Source organism: Thamnophis sirtalis, unplaced genomic scaffold (assembly GCF_051295495.1).
Source record: "Thamnophis sirtalis isolate CommonGarterSnake01/CBP01778 unplaced genomic scaffold, rThaSir2_p1.2 scaffold_2, whole genome shotgun sequence".
NCBI classification, from domain to species: Eukaryota; Metazoa; Chordata; class Lepidosauria; order Squamata; family Natricidae; genus Thamnophis; species Thamnophis sirtalis.
In genome coordinates, this window is record NW_028261382.1 from 105,181,267 (window position 1) to 105,202,809 (window position 21,543).

General features: G+C 43.2%; 1 protein-coding gene across 2 annotated transcripts in view; it reads left to right on the forward strand.

Annotated features, from left to right (window-relative positions):
• The window catches only part of TRAPPC9 (trafficking protein particle complex subunit 9), a 273,866-nt gene that overhangs the window by 71,365 nt on the left and 180,958 nt on the right, over positions 1-21,543 (forward strand). For both annotated transcript variants that reach the window (XM_087706655.1, XM_087706654.1), the window contains 3 exons: positions 9,431-9,573; positions 10,604-10,714; positions 19,052-19,205. In XM_087706655.1, coding sequence (XP_087562781.1) covers positions 9,431-9,573; positions 10,604-10,714; positions 19,052-19,205 — 408 coding nt within the window. The remainder of the gene's footprint in view (positions 1-9,430; positions 9,574-10,603; positions 10,715-19,051; positions 19,206-21,543) is intronic.

Sequence of the window (21,543 nt, forward strand, 5' to 3'; positions counted from 1 at the left end):
GGCACCGTTTTAAAGCGCCCTTATGTTGCCGCGCTGTTGTCGCGGCGGTGATGACGCGCGGCGATGACGTCGCGGCTTTATCGCCGCGTTTTTATCGCCGCGATTTTGACCAGCGCGGTTTTGTCGTGCCACGAAGTGAGTCTTGCCCCATTTTACAACCTCTCTTGCCACAGTTCTAAGAAACCTGTAGTGGTGGAGCCTCCCCAATGTCTGGTGGCAAGCTGTTCCACTGGTTCAGTGGTCAGCAAACTGCGGCTCTGGAGCCACATGTGGCTCTTTCTTCCCTCTGCTGCGGCTCTGTCACCGGTCAGCGACACAATTATGAGAGGAGCTTCCGGTGGGTGGGTGGGGGAGAGAAGCACAGTGCGCCAGGTGAAGACTCTATGGTAAGGGGAGAGTTTTCCAGTTGTCTCCACAATTGATAGGGCTTCCGGTTATGACAGGTAGCGGAAAAAGTATGCTGCGCTAGGAGGAGACTCTATGGCGGGGCAACTGAATTTCCGGTCAGCTCCAGAATTGAATGGGGGGCTTCCGGTTAGGACCTTTGTGGCTCCCAGTGTTTTCTTTTCTGTGGGAAATGGGTTCAAATGGCTCCAAATGGAGTGTTTAAGTTTGCCAACCTCTGCACTGGTTAATTGTCTTCACTGTTAGGAAGTGTCTCCTCAATTCCAGATTGCTTCTCTTCTTGATTAGTTTCCATCCATTACTTCTTGTTTTGCCTTCTGGTGCTTTGGAAAATACGTTGACACCCCACCCTCCCCAGTTCTTCTTTGTGGCAGCCCCTCAAATACTGGAATCCTGTATTAATGAAACAATCAATCTCTTATTGATGATATGATGGATGAAACAATCCATGTTTAGATTTTTTTTCCCCCTTCCTCTCTCCCCTTGTTACTCCTGCTGTGTTGTTATATAAAGCGATGATGCAATTTCGGTGCTCAGGGGCCTGAAAGCACCTTCCTAGAACGGAGCCAAGCACGTGTCTCCGTGCACAGGCTGTCGCTAAAATCCTGCTTTCCATGCCTTGCTAGTTTTAAAAGAAAGCTTCACAGCTTGGCAGAACCATTGTGAGTAATTGTGCCCCTAAACATTTGGTCAGCACACAGCTAGCTACTGTTCAAGCTCTCCAGGGCAATTAACCTCATTGAAGGCTTGCTTTAAATAGAGAACTATTTTAAGCCTTTAGAACAGAAACAGACCCTCTGAGGTGGTTGCTTGGTTTTGTATATATCTGAGCGGCCTCGGATTTATTAGATGATTGGACAGATAGTCACGCTAACCGTGACTATCTGGCATTTTGGTAAATCATATCATTTGTTTCAAGTAGTTTTAGAGAAGTTGCAGACAGTCTGTGCCTGTTTGTTTAGCTTTTTTTGAGGAATAAGGTAAAGGTTCCCCTCGCACATACGTGCTAGTCGTTCCCGACTCTAGGGGGCAGTGCCCATCTCCGTTTCAAAGCCAAAGAGCCAGCGCTGTCCAAAGACATCTCCGTGGTCATGTGGCCGGCGTGACTCAACTGCGAATAGCAATAGCAGTAGACTTATATACCGCTTCATAGGGCTTTCAGCCCTCTCTAAGCGGTTTACAGAGAGTCAGCATATTGCCCCCAACAATCTGGGTCCTCATTTTACCCACCTCGGAAGGATGGAAGGCTGAGTCAACCCTGAGCCGGTAAGATTTGAACCGCTGAACTGCTGATCTAGCAGTAGCCTGCAGTGCTGCATTTAACCACTGCGCCACCTTGGCGAAGGCGCTGAGAACGCTGTTACCTACCCACCAAAGGTGGTCCCTATTTTTCTACTTGCATTTTTACATGCTTTCGAACTGCTAGGTTGGCAGAAGCTGGGACAAGTAACGGGAGCTCACTCCATTACGCGGCCCTAGGGATTTGAACCGCTGAACTGCCGACCTTTCTGATTGACCTTGGGCTAAGCCCATTGAGTCACCAAGTCCCTGTTTTTTGAGGAATAGATATGTTAAAAAGCAGCTATTTTTCAGGTCCTCTCTTCATCCCAGATTATTAACTTTTAAACAGTGAGATGCCCACCAAGATTGCATGAAGTTTCTATAGAAAATTAGTAATAATTTTCTTTCTTTTTTCACCCCCTCAGGAGAAAAGGCTTCTGCTCTTCATCTTGTAACTCGATTTTTGCAAAGTCTAGCTATGTCCCAAGTGTCCTTTCTTTGCCAACTTTGGTCTAACATTTTCTTTTTATCTTTTCCTCAGAGAATGTAGTTTATGTATGACTTCATGCTGGTAGAATATCTTTCTCACCTGGGTATTCATTTTTTTCCAAGACTACTTTTTTCTGTTTGAGTGTTGCCAAAAATTAATTTGTCAATGTTGCGGTCTGTCTGCTTTGATCTGCAAAAAGAAGAAAAAAATAGTGCTATATTTAGTAACGTTAATATATTGGTCTCATGAGATTTTAGGAAGCATTATGCCCATTTTTTCCGTAAGTTCCGAAACAACACGGATTTGCCATTGCTGATTTTTGCCGTCTTCTGTTTGGCAGAGTTATGACAATGCATACACGCACACGTAAATACAGAGTAGATAAGATGCTTTGGGAAGGTTGGAGGTCTTCTCAGCGGTCCAGAAAAGAAAAGGATAAGAGATAAGGCGAAAAGGAAACGCTGGGCTGGGCAGACCAGTTGTAGGGGAAAATTATAACCATTGGCCTTATTGGTAAAGAACTTTTGTAATGGGTTACCCACAAGTGATATCTTACGACAGGATTCAAAACCTCTCAAATCCAGATAGTTTACCGTCCACCTCCCACTCCAGGCTCTCCCCCAAGACCAACTTCTAAAGATGCCCCATTTACCCAAAAAGAAGACCTACATGGAAAATAAGCCCTAATACGTCTTTTTGGAGCAAAAACTGCTATAAGATCTGGCCTTAACCAAACTCCTCCCCCTTGCTAGTCTGTAGAACAATTATTTTTACTGGTCCCTGGTATCAAAAAGATTGGGGCTCACTGAATTAGAAAAAACATTAATGTCCCACCCTCAATGTCATTCACTCATGGAGTTTATCGGTATGTTGCAAATAGAAAACCACCGTTCTCCAATTTAATAATATTTTCTATCACGTTCTATGCTGCACTTCAGATGTGCTTTCGGTGCAGTGAATGGGCCTCTAGCTGTGAAGTCTGCATTAAGGTTAATGGACGTAGCACAGTAAGATCAGGGGACATTTTTGCCGTAAATTTACCTCGCTGCAGGTAACCATTCCTCCTTTGAGGTCTTGAGAAGAGGAAGAACAGTAGAAAAATGCATCTGTTGCCACCCCCCCTCCCTCTCCTGGGATCCAAACTTTCTCAGAAAATGGCGAACCCCTTCCATGAATATCGTGTTCCATCTTTATGACATTTTTAATTTCAAGACTTACTGTTGAAATGATTCATGTGAAAAGCTAAACAAAGCCATCAATTCTCCAGAAGGCCAGTTTGATGTGACTCAGTGGGGCAGGGCAGGTGAAGGGCTTTGAGGTTGTGAGCACCGAATGGAATCCAGTGGATTTCTACATTATTGCTATGATGGTTGGTCAGCCAAAGGTTTAGTCTTTAATTGGCATTTTTATTCACCTATTAAATCCTTCCCAAAAGACCTGGGATAGGCAGGTGTTGTTTTTGATGGTGTTAAAGATAAAGCATGATGTAGGCTGTTCAAAGTAAAGCTACCTCTCCTCCTCCTCATCTTCCTCCTCCTCATCTTCCTCCTCCTCATCTTCCTCCTCCTCCTCCTCCTCCTCCTCCTCCTCCTCCTCCTCCTCCTCCTCCTCCTCCTCCACCTCTTTATCTAAAATGTGTCTTTTTTAATAAAAAAGTTTTTTACTTGTCCTTTTCAAATTTATTCATAGATATACATTCTTGTAATTGCTATTTAACATTTGTCTGTTCCTCCTTAGTCTCTATACTCATTTTTTACCCACATATATAATACAGTTTGGGTCACTTTCTTGCCAATTCTGTGCTTCCATCTTATTTTGCAACAACCTTACTCCATCCATCTTCTCAACCTCCCTTCTCTGCCTTCTTCTTTCCTCCTCTCCTTCCTCCTTCTTCCCCTCTCTTCTTCTCTTCTCTTTCTTACCCTCTCTCCTACTTTGGATTCCCCATCCTTACTTTCTCTGCTTTACCCTGTCTTCTTTTCCCTCCTCAACCCCCCCTCCTCCATTCTGTTGTTGCACTTATTTATTTTCTCTGATGGGTTCTCGGGGTGGTGGAGTGTGGCGCAGTGGCCTAGAGGTGGGGCTCTCGCCTCACAATCAGGAGGCTGTGAGTTCAATCCTAGGTAGAGGCAGCTATTTCTCTCTCTGGGCACACTGGGAATATATCTGCTGAACAAAATCCACATTGGCAACAGGAAGGGCATCTGGCCATTCAAACACTCTGCTAGCTCCATTCAGTTGCCCAGACTCCGCCCCGCAAGAGGTTATGGGGTCGTTAATAGAAGATGATGATGATGTTTGTGTATTTGGCATGTATATGGATCAACTCAAGGCAGTGAACATAATGCTCCTTCCTCTTCCTGTTCCCCTCCCCATAACAACAACCACTTGAGGTGGGTTGGGTTGAGAGAGAGTGACTGGCCCAACGTCACCCAGCTAACTTTTATGCCTAAGGCAGGACTGGAACCAGTGGTGGGTTTCAAATTTTTTTAGAACCTCTTCTGTAGGTGTGGCCTGCTTTATGGGAGTGGCTTGCCAGCCATTTGACTGGGTGGGCATGGCCAACTTGTAAAATGTGGTGAAACTCACTTAACAATGCTCTTGCTTAGCAACTAAAATATTGGCTCAGGAACTCTGACATTGAAGTGTGCAAGTCTTAAAGCTGTCAAGTTAGAAGACCCTTGCACCCCTAACCCTTTAGAAAAAGAACCCCCTAGGGGTGTTCAAAGTTGACAGCTTTAAGACTTGTGGACTTCAACTCCCAGAATTCCTCCTCTCGCTCCTCATCTTGATGATGTGCAGACGGGCGGGGGGAGGGAGCTGGAACCGGTTCTAAACGGCACTGTATATGTGTGGAACCTCTTCTATAGAAGAGGTTAGAACTGGCAGGAACCCACCCCTGACTGGAACTTACCGTCTCCTGGTTTTTTGGCCAACACCTTCACTTTCACCACTACATCAGTGATGTCTTGGAGCTATATTGATGGAGAATGCAGCTTTCTTCAGCCTTGTATTCTTCAAGAATCCCATCATCTACAGCCACTAGGCTCCAAAGACAGCAATTGTAAAAATGTCATCAGACATCTGGAGGGCAGGAAGGGAGGACGATAATTGTAATCAAAGCATCTGAAGACAAATGTAATTAAACTAATTCATATTTACAATACAGTACATAATTTATATTCTCAATTCCATAGGCTTTGGCTGCCTTTCAAAAATGTATAAATTAAATTAATTAAAAATGGCATTCTAAAAAAAAAAAATCCCACCCAATATTTTATTTTATTTTATTAGGGTTTTGGGATCCAAAACTCTGTTTAGAATGCTCAGCTTTGTTTCTAAGCCGAAGAGCCAGCGCTGTCCAAAGACATCTCTGTGGTCATGTGGCCAGTAAACGCAGAAGGTGCGTGGAACGCTGTGGCCTTCCCACCAAAGTGGTCCTTATTTTTCTACTTGCATTTTTTACGTGCTTTCGAATTGCGGGTTGGCAGAAGCTGGGACAAGTAATGAGAGCTCACTCCGTTACGTGGCACTAGGGGTTCGAACCGCCGAACTGCCGACCTTCCTGATCGACAAGCTCAGCGTCTTAACCACTGAGCCACCTTGAATATCACTAGCTGATTAAAGGGGAAATGAATTCATTAAGTATAGGACGTCCTTAACCTAGATCCACGATAGAGATCAGACCGGCTAAGCAAGCTGGTCCTTAAAAGGTGCCTGATTCTACGACCTTATTTTGCTTTGATTCTTAAGAAAATCTGTGCAATTCATGAATTTGCCTTCCCCCATCGACTTTGCTTGTCGAAAGTTGATTGGGAAGATCACAGTGGAGATCACATGACCCCAGGGACACTGTGCTGTCATACGTACAGGTCTTTTGACGAGCAGCTGAATGTTGATCGCGTGTCCGTGAGGTTGCTGCAAATGGCTGCAAGTGGGAGAACTGATTATAAATCAGTTTTTTAGTGCCATTGTAACTTGTTTGCTAAATGAATGATTGTAGGTTAAAGATTCCCTGTATTGTTTTTCTCTGGCTAATCGTCACCATACTGCATTCATTTGTCGGTTCCTATTTTTACACGAGGACACATTTAGAATGATGCCCTTCAGTTTGTGTTTGTGGAGATTCTCCGTCATCCAGGACATGGTTGTCCCAAAGGTGCTTTTTTCAAGAGGCAACTGGACTTGCTGGTTTTTCTTTGAAGGTGTTTTGCTTCTCATCCAAGAAGCTTCTTCAGCTCTGACTGGATGGTGGGGAAGGGAAGGATTTATACTCCTTGCAGACAGCTGGTCATTTGCATCCTTTTAGAGAGTCATTGAGGCCACCCGGAGATTTACCTATGTCATCAAAGAGGCCATTTGTGTCAAAATTGAACAGCCCTCTCTCAAAAGACGGGGAGGCATATGGCATCATCTGTCTCCAGTTTACAACACAGTCTTTTCAACAGTTCCAAGAAGGCTCCATATCTATTTGCACAATTCAGGTGATCCTGATAACACATATAATCCTCCAGGTGGGCCTCAACGACCCTCTAAAAGGATGCAAATGACCAGCTGTCTGCAAGGAATACAAATCCTTCCATGCCCCACCGTACAGTCAGAACTGAAGAAGCTTCTGGGATGAGAAGCAAAACATCTTCAAAGAAAAACCTGACACAGCACATGAGCTGAGGACACAGTTAAACCTCCAAGTGGCCTCAACGACCTTCTAAAAGGATGCAAATGACCAGCTGCCTGCAAGGAATATAAATCCTTCCATTCCTCACAATCCAGTCAGAACTGAAGAAGCTTCTTGGATGAGAAGCGAAACATCTTCAAGGAAAAACCAGCAAGTCCAGTGGCCTCTTGAAAAAAGCATCTTTAGAACCTTCAATTTGTATACTTTTCCCACTTGAGTTTAACGGAGAGCATTGTCTCATCATCTAGTTAAATCCTATAAAAATGGTGTCGTTTCACTTTAGCGTCTGTTTCTGCTGCAGATTAGACCAGTTTTACTTCTGAAAATGTTTTCCCCTTGGCTTCTTTTAACAGCTCTGACAGTTATGTATAGGAAACAGCACCCCTGGGACAGCCAGTATTTTCCAGATAGAAGATGAGTCTCAGCAGAAAATTGCTTTGGAGAGGGAAAATGTTCCTGCTTGGGACTTGAAATATAATGTAAATGTTGTGGTTGATTTAAACAATAAGATAACATCATATATAGTTCGATTCTGAGCCTTAGACTTCAAGACAACAGATCAGACAAGCATTTTTGCCTGTTTTACAAAATTGGAGACAATTGCCACTGTCACAAATAATACTGATTTGGTATATGGGAAGGTAGTTTCACTGCAAATTTGCTTTAAGTAAATGATCTGGAACTGTTATTTTTAAAATTGTGCTTAATTTGGCAGTCTTCCATATGAATAATACCAAGAAAAGTGTATGGATAGATGTGAGCTTATCTTGAAGATTTATTATACAAATACATTGGAAGTTTTCATTTACTAATATTTTTATTATTGTCTAGAACTAAACTTTCTGTCCATTGCCAAGTACCCAAAAGGCAAAAAGAATTAAGTTATACCCAGTGAAGCCATAGGCTCTCCTCCACAAAAATTGTGGTATGATTTGGCAGTTAATGTATTAATACAGCACTTGTATTAATACTAATATTAATTAGAGCCGAGGTGGCGCAGTGGTTAGGGTGCAGTACTGCAAGCCACTTTAGCTGACTGTGATCTGCAGTTCAGCAGAAATGTATAAATCCTCTTCTTTCCTTGAGAATTAAATAAATTCAGTTTTTGTCCCATTGCAAATAATGGAGGTGATGATTGGAAAGGAACTTTGTTGTGGTATATTATGACCTTTTTAGAGCTCTGTGAATTCATATTTGACCAGTCAGAGAAACTACCTGAAATAAATATCAACTAAAAATTTTAATTAACTAACTCTCTCTATGGATGTATGCAGGTTTGCATTAATTGCAACCTCATTTGATTAGCAAATGTTCATATAATACAATACAATACAATAGCAGAGTTGGAAGGGACCTTGGAGGTCTTCTAGTCCAACCCCCTGCCTAGGCAGGAAGCCCTAAACCACTTCAAACAAATGGCTAAAAGGAAGATCCTAAAAGGAATATGACTGCAGGCCTGTCAGTAACTTTTAATTGGACCAAAACAGCGCACTACAGACAGTAGTGGAATTCAAATAATTTAACAACGGTTCAGGGCAACAGTTTTTGAACCAAGGCTCCTCAAATTGAACCAAGGTTCCTCAAATGGACTAACATACAGAGTCCATCTGAAAGGTGATCAATCAAGCCAGCAGGCAGTCAGAAGTTGCTCTTGCTCTCAAATTTAAACTTGCAAGTTTAAGCTCTCTAGAAGAACCTGAACAACTAATAGCCAAAGCAAATTGGTGGTAGACAAGAATTAACAGAAGTGAAGGTGGGCTGGACTTAGATCTCTTGTGGGTGGGACGGAACTCAAGGCTGATGACGCGTTTGACCCTGCTTTCGGCTCAGCCTGGTCATCTCCTGCAGGTTGTGTAGTATATATTTAATGTTGAACTTGTGGATTTGATGATAATGATGGTGTGTGTGTGTGTGTGTGTGTACACACACACCAGAGGTGGATTCCTACCAGTTCGCACCTATTCGGTAGAACCGGTTCGTCAAATCTACCGAACCGGTTAGAAGAGGTTCCACCAGTGGACCCAGAAAGCAGGCCACACCTACAGAAGAGGTTCCAAAATTTTTTGAAACCCACCACTGGTCCTTGGATATGATTATTCTACACTATCATGCTCATATTTATAAAACTCAGTGCCTCTGTGAAAGGTAAGGATGACTACTGCGTTTGTGGTGCAATCAGAACATTGCGTGTGTTGAAGTTGTTTAAAGGAAACCAAAGATGCCTTTTAAAAAACAAGTTTACATCCTATTCTTATGCATGCCAGTGCTGTGTGTGAGGTAATTTAATGTGGTTCTGACAAGTGTCGTTGGCATCTTCACATCCGGCCACATGGGCAGGAAGCCACTCCCATCCGGTCACATGGGCAGCAAGCCACTCCCACAAAGGAGGCCACACCCACAGAGTAGGTTCGAACAATTTTTGAAACCCACCACTGACGCACACATATACACAAACATACGGTAATTAGACACTTACCTGTTTGGGTTAAGCATTTAAAGCTATCCGAACAATTTAGAAATAAACAGAACCATGGGAGAAATAAATAGATTTAATATTGTAACTATTCTATTTTTAGACACTGGAAGCCATCTTGAATTTCAGATACTCAGGAGGCCAGGGACATACTGATGGATACTATAGGAACTTGTCCCTGGGACTTCATGTGGAAGTTGAGCCATCTGTGTTCTTCACACGTGTCAGTACCTTGCCTGCAACAAGGTAAGTTGTGTCTACTGAGAAAAGTATTTCTTCATTTCAGGTGAACAATGGTAAAATCAAACTCCTGTTAGGTTGTAGCTCTTCATACCAGCTCATCAGCACAGTTGTGCCATGTGCAGTATTCCCTGCTATACATTGGGACGGTACTGGTGCAGGTCTGGTACCTTTGGCCAAGGTACCACAAGCATTTGTGAAGAGGACAAGATGAAATCTAGTTTGGGATCAAATGAATGTATGCTTGCCACAGCAATTAATTGCAAGTAGAAGGAAAAAATATTTTTAAGTAGCCTAGTAAGTGATCTCATTGTCCCCAAGGGGGTGACATTGAACTTAAGTGAGACTCCCACCTCACAGAAAAGAAAGTAAGAAAACCTAATCTGCTCTCAACATCATAGTTGTAGCAACTCTCCCCCTTTATAACTAAACTACTTGATAACCTGTCATTGTCCGGGTATTTATTTATAGGGGGAAAATGTCAGGACCAAACATAATTTATAATGTTGGATTTTCTCCGTTACCAGAGGGAGCCCCCTTGTGGAGTACTATGAAGCCATTACCATGGCAACTCTACTGCGCTGTACAGTAGAAGGCCTTTTACGGCAGTACCGTAGAGGCCATTTGAAGGCACAACAGGCTGTATCGTAACAGAACACCCCCTCCCCCCGAGGGATATTAGGGGTGTCTTACCCCCACAGTATTTGTTTCCAGTTACCACATTTGGTTGAAATTGTTGAGGTGTTCCAGAGTTATGCTGGAACACACACACACACACACACACACACACACACACGAAGATCTTATATATACAGTCTGTGTGTGTGTGAGTGTGTGTGTGTGTGTGTGTGTGTGTATGGAAAAAATGTTTTCTTTTAGATAACCACCGTCTCATTCAATGATGAAACTGTGTGATAATGCAAGGACTCTGTATTTTGTAGGTTGCATATGGGTTGTATGAAAGTATACAGTATGTTTGATAACAATTATTGCTACCTTATGATTGATGGGATCTTTATTTTAATTTTCCACATAGTACTCGCCAATGCCATTTGCTCCTTGATGTATTCAATTACACGGAACACGAACTCATGATCAGCGCAAAGAACAATGAAGATTTAGTGTTGCATGCTGGAGAATGCCAGCGGTAAGTTTAGACTCTCTTTCTTTCACTGGGTTCTCCTCTTTTTCAAGGTGCATCAGTTTATAATTTTTCCAGCCTTATACTGAAGTAGGTATTTCAATTTGAAAAAATTATTTTGCTGAATTGATTTTTGTATCAATAAGATTTTTGCATTTTCCCCCTGTATGACAATATATGGAGGGTGATTGAGAGAAAATTCTGTGTGTGTGTGTGTGTGTGTGTGTGTGTATGTATGTATGTATGTATGTATATATTCAATATATACAATATATACTACACACACACACACAAACACACAAATGTATATATATATATGTGTGTGTGTGTTTGTGTGTATATATTCAATATATACAATATACTAGCTGGAATCCTGTGCTCCACTACGAAATTACGTGATCAGGCTTGATAAGTTGACACTTTCAGCTTGAAAATTAATGAGTAGTTAGGATGGGCCTCTCCTCTCTCCAGAAACAGAGTTCTTTTCAGGTGGGCAGGGGGAGTAGAATGAACTCCTTAGCATCAGAGCGTGTTAATATAGTATAAGGCAACTGGCACTTGGAACAGAGTTCTTTTCAGGTGGGGAGGGGGAGTAGAAGTCCTTAGCATCAGAGCATGTTAATAATAATATAAGATATACTAATGATCTGATGATCATTTTAAAAAAAAACCTTTCTTAGCAAGCACCTAGAAGCCAAGAAGAACCTAGGTGCCAAATTTTAAGTTTGTAGGCTTTACGGTTCTGGAGATTTCGTGATGATGCATGAGTGGTATTTTGCTTTTATACAGATAGATTTTATTATAAGGATATAGTAACAGAATATAGTCAAAGCTGTGGTTTTTCAGATAGATAGACAATGAAAAACAGTTTGGTCTAATGAAAAATGGTTAAAGCACCAGACTTGAAAACAGGAAACTGTAAGTTCAAGTCTTGCCTTAGCTATAAAAGCCAGTGGGGTGACCTTGGGCCAATCACCCTCTTTCTCTTAGCCCATCCTACCTGATGGGGCTGTTGTTGTGGGGGAAATCGGAGGACGAAGGGATGTTGGATATGTTTGCATCCTTGAGTTATTTGTAAAAACAATATGAGTGAGATACAAATAAACACATCACATGTGATGTGATATTACAGTTAACTAAGCAATACAGCTGAGCTTAACAGAGTTATGTTGTAGCAATAGCACTTAAGACTTAAATACCGATTCACAGTGCTTTACAGCACACTCTGGGCAGTTTACAATGTCAGCATATTGCCCCAACAATCTAGGTCCTCATTTTACTGACCTCATTTTACTGAAGTCTGAGTCAGCCTTGAGCCCGTCAGAATCAAACTCCTGGCAATGGGCCGAGTCAGCTTGCAATACTGCATTCTAACCATTGCGTCGCCAGAGCTCGTGATATCGTAGAGTTCCCCCTACAAGAAACAAATGTCATTTTAGGATAGTTTGGATTATCTGATAACAATGACGATGATAAAAATTCATATTCAACAGCCATTTTAGTGAGTTATTTTCCTTTTAAAAAGCCAGTGGTTTAATTCCAGTTTGGTGGCAACCTGATGGACTCGCTTCTTCCCTTTCTCACAATAAAAAGAGTATTTTTACTGCAAAGGCAGGTGAGCAATAAAAAAGAAGAGCTGGACAGGAAGAAGATAGGCCAAGTATATAATTAAAGGTGATTAAAAGTAGGAAAAGAGGTGACGCATATCATTAAATGCCGGTCTTTTGTTTGCTTTTTAAAATAGTTTCTTTGGCAACCAAAGAATGTGCTGGTTATAGAAAATTTAGGCTGATCTGTATAATCAGCCTCTGGACGTCAAAGAAAGCAAAAAGTTGTTATTTTATTATTGTTTTCTTGAGGAAACCTGCAATTTCCAAATTTCCAAGTGCCTCATTCTCCCTTCCGCATTAATGGAGATTTTCTTTTCAGTTGTCTCAAAATTGAAATGCTTGTCAGCCAGCAGAAGACGTCGGGTATTCATTTATTATCATTTATGGCAGTAACATCAACCCTTTTGGCATTAATAGAGCCACAAACCGCCTCTCGAAATATTAGCTGAAGCTTGCAAAGTGATGTCCTGACTATGGAAGCTCTTCCAATTTACCTCCCATGTGCATTCCCAGAAAATAGCAATAGCAATAGCAGTTAGACTTATATACCGCTTCATAGGGCTTTCAGCCCTCTCTAAGCGGTTTACAGAGTCAGCATATCGCCCCCACAGTCTGGGTCCTCATTTCACCCACCTCGGAAGGACGGAAGGCTGAGTCAACCTTTGAGCCGGTGTGATTTGAACCGCCGAACTGCAGCTTAGCAGTCAGCTGAAGTGGCTGCAGTACTGCACTCTAACCACTGCGCCACCTCGGCTCTTCAAATATCAAAATAATGAACTCACCTAAACCATGAGCCAGATAAGAACTAAGAAACTGATGCATGTAAACGTTTGAAAACGTTGGCATTGACTGTTTTCCTAGAGTACAAATAAACGTAGTCCTCCACTTAACAATCACAATTGAGCCCAAAATTCCTGTTGTTAATCAAGACAGTTGTTCTGTGGATTTTGCCCCACTTTATGCCTTTTCTTGCCGTAGATGTTAAGTGAATCACTAGAGTTGTTAACTACCGTGATTTCCCGAAAATAAGACCCAACTGGAAAATAAACCCTAGCACGATTTTTCCAGATGTTTGTAATATAAGCCCGAGCCTAAAAATAAGCCCCAGTTAAGATCATCAGCCAGATAGATGCATTTAGTACCATATTTCCCTGAAAATAAGACCTAACCAGAAAATAAGCTCTGATGCATCTTTTGGAGCAAAAATTAATATAAGACCTGGTCTTATTTTGGGGGAAATATGGTAGTAACACAACTGTTAAATGAATCTGGCTTTCCCATTGACTTTGCTTGTCAGAAGGTCGCAAAAGGGGATCACATGACCCCAGGACAGTGCAACAGTGGTGGGTTTCAAAAATTTTCACTACCGGTTTGGTGGGCTTGGCTTGGAGGAGCCATGTGACTGAGTGGGCGTGACTAAGTTGACATCACTCACACCCACGCCCACTCAGTCACATGACCACCCTCCCCACCAAGCCACAGGATGGGGGGCTGCAGCCCGGCAAGCTTCGCAGCCATGTGGCACCGGCACTGGTTCGGGGGCGTGGCCAGCCTGCTGTTCTTACCTGTTCGGCACCCCAGGCCCAATTTCCACTACCGGCTCGTCTGAACCGGTGCGAACCGGTAGGAACCCACCTCTGCAGTGCAACTGTCATAAATATGAGCCAATTTCCAAGCATCCAAATTTTTATCAGGTGACCATGGGGATGCTGCAATGGTCATAAGTGAAAAATGATGTCGTTTTTTTCAATGCTGTTGTAACTTCGAACAGTCAGTAAATGAATGGTTGTAAGTCAAAGACTACTTGTACTTTAAAAAAAATACAGTACAGAGGATTGTAAGAGCCAAGTACCTTGGTTGAATTTCGAAAATGGAACTTTATTCTCTCGTCATATTTGATAGCAAATATGACGAGACAATTTTCAGAGACAATTTAAAATTTCTCTAATTATAAATATATTTCTCCCTCCCTCTCTCCCTCCCTCCCCCCCCTCTCTCACATACACACACATAATATTTTTGGAAGGAATGGATATAAGCCAGAGGATAAGGGCTCCTGAAAGGTAGTGTTTTTGTATCGGGCTGCTACTCCTAGCAATTACTACATCTGGGATTGCTTATTCCTGTATCTGTTGTATGTGCACATGTGACACACTGGCTACAGACCAACTCAAGATACAGCTGGAAATAGAAAATTTTCTCCTCTTCAATTTAAAGGCCTAATGTCATTCTTTTTGGGATAATCCAGTGTGATTGTTATAAAGATGTTAAACAGTCATTCCTAGCTTCTTTACTCTATGCTGCTTCTTGGAATAGAACAAAAGTATCACATTCTTTAAATAGTGGCAGCTAACAACAGCATCCAATTTCTTCTGTGACACAAATACTGCATTTCTCATTAATGTGACTTGAAATTGCCCTTAGTTGCTATAGTAACTCTATCAGTTTTATACATAGCATTTATTCTGAGAAAGGTTATTGTGGCAAATGCTACTAATTGGGAAGCTTTCCCATGGAAGCTACTATTTTTAAGCTATGTTAATATTCCACCTGTTAAAAATAGCAAAAAACGATAGATCAGCAGTAAATGGTAAATCTTAACTAATGCTGTTGGTTTTCTGATTAGCGAGTGCTAGAGAGTTGATTTTTATAGCTGATTACCATACCCAATTGAGGGACTCTGTATCTGAAATCACATGTGATATCACTGATAGGTCCCTTCCCTTCCCTATCCCCAGGTAGATTTCCCTGCTTGAGCAGAGGTTTGGACTAGAAGAGCGGTCACCAGCTGGTGGTCCATGAGAAAATTTTGGTGGTCCAGCAGAAAAATTATTTCCATTTTTTATATTGCACTAAATCAGGGGTCTTCAAACTACGGCCCACCTTCTCCACCTTCTGGGTCTTATTGTGCGGGTCAGAAGGGGGCAGAAAATACAACAGGGTCTGTTTCAGCCTCCTGGTGCGAGGCTTTGGATGAAGGCTGGAGGGAAGTGCCACTGATGGAGAAGAACTGGAGGGCCTTGTTCCAGTGGCACTGCATCATGGCCTGGAACTGGCTGACCATCATCTCGCTGAGCCTCCAGGTGCCAATACCTGGCCTTGCATTCCCACAGGTCTTCCCTCTGCTTGGAAAGCCCATGCTTGTAGTCCCCAATGAGGTGCTTCTGCTGAGCCTCCTTCTCGGTCAGATCCAATTTGCACTGAGCTGTTTTGCCAACTCTTTCTCCTGGTGGCTGCTTAGCTCCAGCAACGGCTTCCTGTTGGGGTCCTAAGGAGCCCGGGCGGGCAGCTGAGGAGTGGCGAGTAGAGGTGGGCAAGGCATCCCTCAACATGAGTGACATCTAGTTGGCCACGCCCACCCAATCACATGACCACCTAGCCATGCCCACCCAGCCAATCATTAGGCAGATCATATTAGTGGTCCATGGGATTTAAAATTATGAATTTAGTTTTAACATCCTTCAGGCCTGGAGGTGGCTGATAAGGAAGAGGAGGAACAGCTGGCTCCAGTGCCTGACTCGCAGATATGCAGAAGGCAGAGGAGAGGAGAGCAGTGGAAATCTATGGGCCGGTCCTTGGGATGTAAGAACCACCGCTGCTAGCGAAGCCCCACCCTAGCTCTGGGGATCAAAGGCAGGGGGCGGAGATGAATAGATGTGGCAGACAACTGTTCATCTCCCTGCCAGGCAGACTTGTTAGCCTGCGGTGGGAAAGAAACTTTTTGCTTTCTGCTCCTAATAAAGGAATCATTGCTTCAACTACAGAGGGTTTGTTGCGTTTGGGGAGCTGGGTCAGAACACCGTCAAACTTTTTGGAAGCATAGCAGGACGCTTAACTTTGAGAAGGTATACAAGTAGATTGTTTGTCAGGTTCTTGAACATTTTCCACTGGCGTTGCAATAATGTCTTGGCTGCCGGACAGCCACCTTGGAGATTATGACAGATGAGGGCAATTACGATCTGATCTTTTCAATCCTCTCCAATAAACTTTATAATACCAAGCTAGGAAATTGTTGGAGGTGTCCTTTATGAACGCCTCAGAAATGTCTACGGGAAAGTGCCCAGTGCCGCTTTTATCAGGCGGAATTATTAGATAATTGCTTTAAAATCTAGATTGGTTCCTCGGAGATCAAGAGTGACAAATCGGTCTATAATCCGGCCCCTCAATTTTAGACACTTCCTGGATAAAACAAATCGCAATACTGGTGGGAAAGACAGTGTAATAATACGCCATTGCACCTGCAGGAATCCTCTTCGGTGCTTTTCGCCTTTCTTCCCTTCTTTCCTTTACTGCAATCCTCGATTTAACAATCCTAATTGGGGACGGGACTTTCTGTATCGAAATGATGTGGTCATAAAGCATGACATCACGTCACCGTAGTGCTTAGTGACGGAAATCCTGGCATTTGCGGTTGCTGTCATAAGTCCAGCTGCATGGGTCATTGTGGGGAATGCTGGGTAAAGTGTTCTGACTCAGCCTTCACAAGTAGTGATAAGATGTTTACTCATGAGTAAAACCAACCCCTTTTGATCACAGGGTCATTCTTTTATTTACAGGGATAAAGGGGGGGAAAAAATCAAACATAAGTAGTCCCAACAAACCAGGGTTTATCCAAGAAATCCTAATTGCTTGCTGTATTCTAGAAACGAACTGTTGTCTGAGAGAGCCAGCCACTCCCAAACTCCTCCTATTTATTTCCCAGCCAGGGAGGGGCTGACTAGCGTCTGCGTCTGCTTTGCCCTGAGAGCTGGCTGATTGCTTTCCTTTGCTCTCCTCTCCTCTCTGTGCATATCTGTATCTGGGATGGGCTCCCACCGTTTCTCCCCCCGACTTGGCTCAGACCTTGAAGACAGCTGCCTCTCCACCTGGAGGGGGGACAGAAGCCTCTGACTCTGACTCTCATGCTGTTTCCTTATCAGAGGCTCCCAAAGGCTCCGAACCCCGCCCGGGCCCTCCCTTTCCCTCAACCTCCTCCTCATCTGACTCTATAGCAACGGTCACCAACTAGTGATCCATGGACCACTGGGGGTCCGCGGGAAAATTTTGGTGGTCCACTAAAAAGTTATTTGCATTTTTTATATTGCACTAAATCAGGGGTCCTCAATTACGGCCCCTGGGATGGATACGTGCAATGAACACTTGTTTTGCTGCAGAGAGTCTCCCCATTCGAGATCTTTTTGTGTGGGTCAGAGGGGGGACAAGAATTCTGACTTGGGGTCTGCTTCAGCTCCTGGTGTGGAGCTTTCGGCAAAAGCTGGAGGGAAGGGCCGCTGGTGGCAAAGAACCAGAGGGCCTTGTTCCAGTGAAACTATTATCATGGCCTGGAACTGGCTGACCATCTCAGCCCACTGAGCCTCCAGGTGCCGGCACCTGGCCTTGCACTACCACAAGTCTTCCGTCTACTTGGAAAGCCTATGCTTGTAGTCCTCATTGAGCTGCTTCTGCTGAGCAGCCTTCTCGGTCAGATCCAATTTGAACTGAACTGTTTTGCCAACTCTTTCTCATGGGGGCTGCTTAACTCCAGCAACTGCTTCCTGTTGGGGCCCTAAGGAGCCCAAGTGGGCAGGTGAGAAGTGGCTGGGAGGGGTGAGTAGAGGCCGGTGAGGTGCCCCTCGGATGTGACATCCACTTGGCAACGCCCACCCAGTCACATGACCATTGAGCCACTCCCAGCCAGCCAGTCATTAGGCAGATCATATTAGTGGTCCGCGGGATTTAAAATTATGAATTTAGTGGTTCCTGATGTCTGAAAGCTTGGGGACTCCTACTCTATAGCTAGCTCTGCTGGCAGCCGACAGACACAACAGTCAAGAACACAGGAGGGAAGGGGGAGGCTCTGGGAAGATTGGCTCACCGTCAGAAAGATTGCAAAACCAGATCACACGGTGGCCCGCTTAACGACCTGACCAAAATTGCAGTCACAGTCATAAGTTGAGGACTGCTTGTATTGGCAGAAATGCATCTCATCACTGTTTCCGGTTACTTCCCTGAGGTGGTGCATGTTTGCCGCGGGATCAGTGGTGGGTTTCAAAAATTTGTCGAACCTACTCTGTGGGTGTCGCCTCATTTGTGGGAGTGGCTTGCTGGCCATGTGTTTGTTCTCTCTCTCTCTCTCTCTCTCTCTCTCTCTCTCTCTCTCTCTCTCTCTCTCTCTCTCTCTCTCCTCTCTCTCTCTCTCCCTCCCTCCCTCCCTCCCTCCCTCCCTCCCTCCCTCCCTCCCTCCCTTCAATTGTGAATGTTGTGTTTTTTAAAGTGTTGTTTTGTTTATTTATCCCCTTCCCTTGTTTATTGTAAGCCGCCCGGAGTCCTTCGGGAGTGGGCGGCATACAAGACCAAATAAACTAAACTAAACTAAACTAAACTAAACTTCCTTCCTTTTCCCTCACTGTCCCTTTCTCCTTTTTTTCTTTCATCTCTTACTCTTTCTTCCTTCCTTCCTTCCTTCCTTCCTTCCTTCCTTCCTTCCTTCCTTCCTTCCTTCCTTCCTCTTTCTCTCTCTGTGTGAGTCTGTGTGTGTGTGTGTGTGTGTGTGTGTGTCAGTGGTGGGTTTTTTTGCAACCTCTTCTGTAGGTGTGGCCTGCTTTCTGGGTGGAACCTCTTCTAACCGGTTCGGTAGATTTGACGAACCGGTTCTACCGAACTGGTGCGAACTGGTAGGAACCCACCTCTGCGCGGGATCTACAAAACGTTCCATAAAAGTTGCTGAGTAAATTCTTTCTCTTTTCCATTGTAGCATGGCTATACAAGTCGACAAATTCACCTTCGAAAGTTACCCAGACTCGCCCGGGGAAAGAGCGCAATACGCCAATCCAAAGCAGCTGGAAGAAGAGAGGAAGCACGCAAAAAGCGTGGAGATCAACAACAAGTTAGACATTGTCTGGAAAATTATATCCTTTTCCCCCGGCCCCTGCCAGTAATTCTCAAGTCGAGCAATGAGCTTTAATTCATTTCTAGAAATGCATATGAAAAAGACAGGGTTTAAAATGGAGCATTTCACATAATCACAAACTTTTAAACTAATTTTAACTGATTTCTCTTTTGGTTTCTTTCTAAGCTCCTTCAGTTGAGAATTCCACACAGCTTTTATTTTATTTTTTTAAACAATGAAGAACTAAGGTGTGTGTGTTTTTTATGAACGTTGGCATAACTCCGAGTCTTCCAAGATGTCCCTTTGAGAATATCAGTAATAAAATAGAATCTGACTCCTGACCGCAATCCATGGGATAGAAGGAGAAGAAATATGATTAGAGAGATGCTAGAAATACTTGCTCTGACCCCAGAGGCATTAAAAGTGGCAGACATAGCTTTAATGGAAAGCACAGTGTCAAGTGCAGGAAATCAGGAGTCAGAATAAAAGAGATGGAAGAACAATTGAGGTCTTCTAGTCTAACCCCCTGCTCAGGCAGGAGACACTGGCCTATACCATTTCAAACAAGTGACTGTCTAGTCTCTTCTTAAAAACTTCCAGTGTTGGAGCAGCCACAAGTTCTGAAGGCAATTTGTTCCACTGGTTAATTGTTCTGTTAGGATATTTCTCTTTAATTCTAGATTGGTTTTCTCCTTGCTTAGTTTCCATCCATTGCTTCTTGTTGTGCCTTCTGGTGCTTTGGAGTATAGGTTGACCCCCTCTTCTTTGTGGCAACCCCATAGATATTGGGACACTGCTATCATGTCACTCCCTAGTCCTTCCTTTCATGAAACTAAACATACCCAATTCCAGCAATCGTTCTTTATATGTTTTAGTCAAGATGACTTACATGAATACATGTTTATTGCATGCTAACACACTCTACAAGAATCTGAACTATTAATAATGAAAGCAAATTAGCAGTAGATAAGAGTTCACAGAATTCAAAGTGGGCTGGACTTTGATCTCTTGTGGGCACAAAGGGATTCGAGAAGTGGTGAAGTTCAATTTTTTTACTATTGGTTCTGTGGGCATGGATCGGTGGACATAGCAGGGGAAGGATACTGCAAAATCTCCATTCCCACCCCACTCTGGGGCCAGCATTTGCTGGTTCTCCGAACTACTCAAAATTTCCACTACTGATATGTGAATTCCTCTCATTCACATGCAGCAAAGGCCTGGTAAACAGTCTTTCAAAGATGAATTTATGACCACAGACCTTATCTAGCTTAGAAAGCTGCCATGTAAATATTTTCAGTGCAGCAAAACAAAATTTTAGTTACTGCTCAGGTAATGAGTGGTTTTAAGTTCTGAAGGAGAAGGTTCATGTAAAATTTATTTGGCCACTCACCCGTTGCTGCTCTTACAAATCATAAGCAAGCAGGCAATTATTTTGAACCGTTGGAGCAGAAATCAGTGAGAGGAAATTGGCTTAGGTAGAAAGAATGGGCGAGCTGGTTGAAGTAGCTTTGCAGACCGATTTTGCCCACGGCCCCGAAATCAAATGAGTAGGAATCTTGTGGTGTGGGTAAGACAAACAAATCATAGTTAGGAAGAGCTTCTGCCCAGCTTCTTAGGATAAAACACTACATATCGGAACAGGGGTCTCCAATCTTGGCAACTTTAAAGCCTGGCGGACTTCAACTCCCGGAATTCCCCAGCCAGCAAAGCTTTGAAGTCCGCCAGGCTTAAAGTTGCCAAGGTTGGAGACCCCTGTATTGGAACATTATATAGCGTTTCTCCTTCACATAAGGTAATATCTTTTTAGGTTTCTAATAATAAATTTTTTTAACATTCTTATTTAAATAAGAACCTCTAGCAATTCCTCCCCCCCCCCAAACTATTCAACTTCCAATATTGGAAAGCTGCTACATCTGAATGTAGCATGTGCTAATGGCATCTGCTGTTGTCTGTGGAGCAGAATGTTGTTTCTGCTATTCAGCGTTTGAGCAGATGGCCGACAATTTTTAGACTGGTTAATATTCTTCAGCCCTTTCGTTGGATTAATATTTTCCAAATATTTAATAGGTAGTTCAAATTTTAGTGCTCTGCGCGGAGGAGTTTTCCCAAACGAAAGGGCAATTTTGGTGAGGAAATTTGGCTGGGATTTTGAAAGAGAAAAGCACTCAGTACTCAGATGCAAATTGAAAATTCACAATTTAGAAAAAAGCGCCTGATGTGGATGGGGGAAAAAAAAAGCTCTAGGGTTTACCCCTTTTCTGTTTTTTTATTTATTTTTAAATATGTCTGTAGAAGAATGCCATAAGCTCCTGAAACTCCTCCCACTTCCCTTTTAGACTGTTGGATGAGATATGATT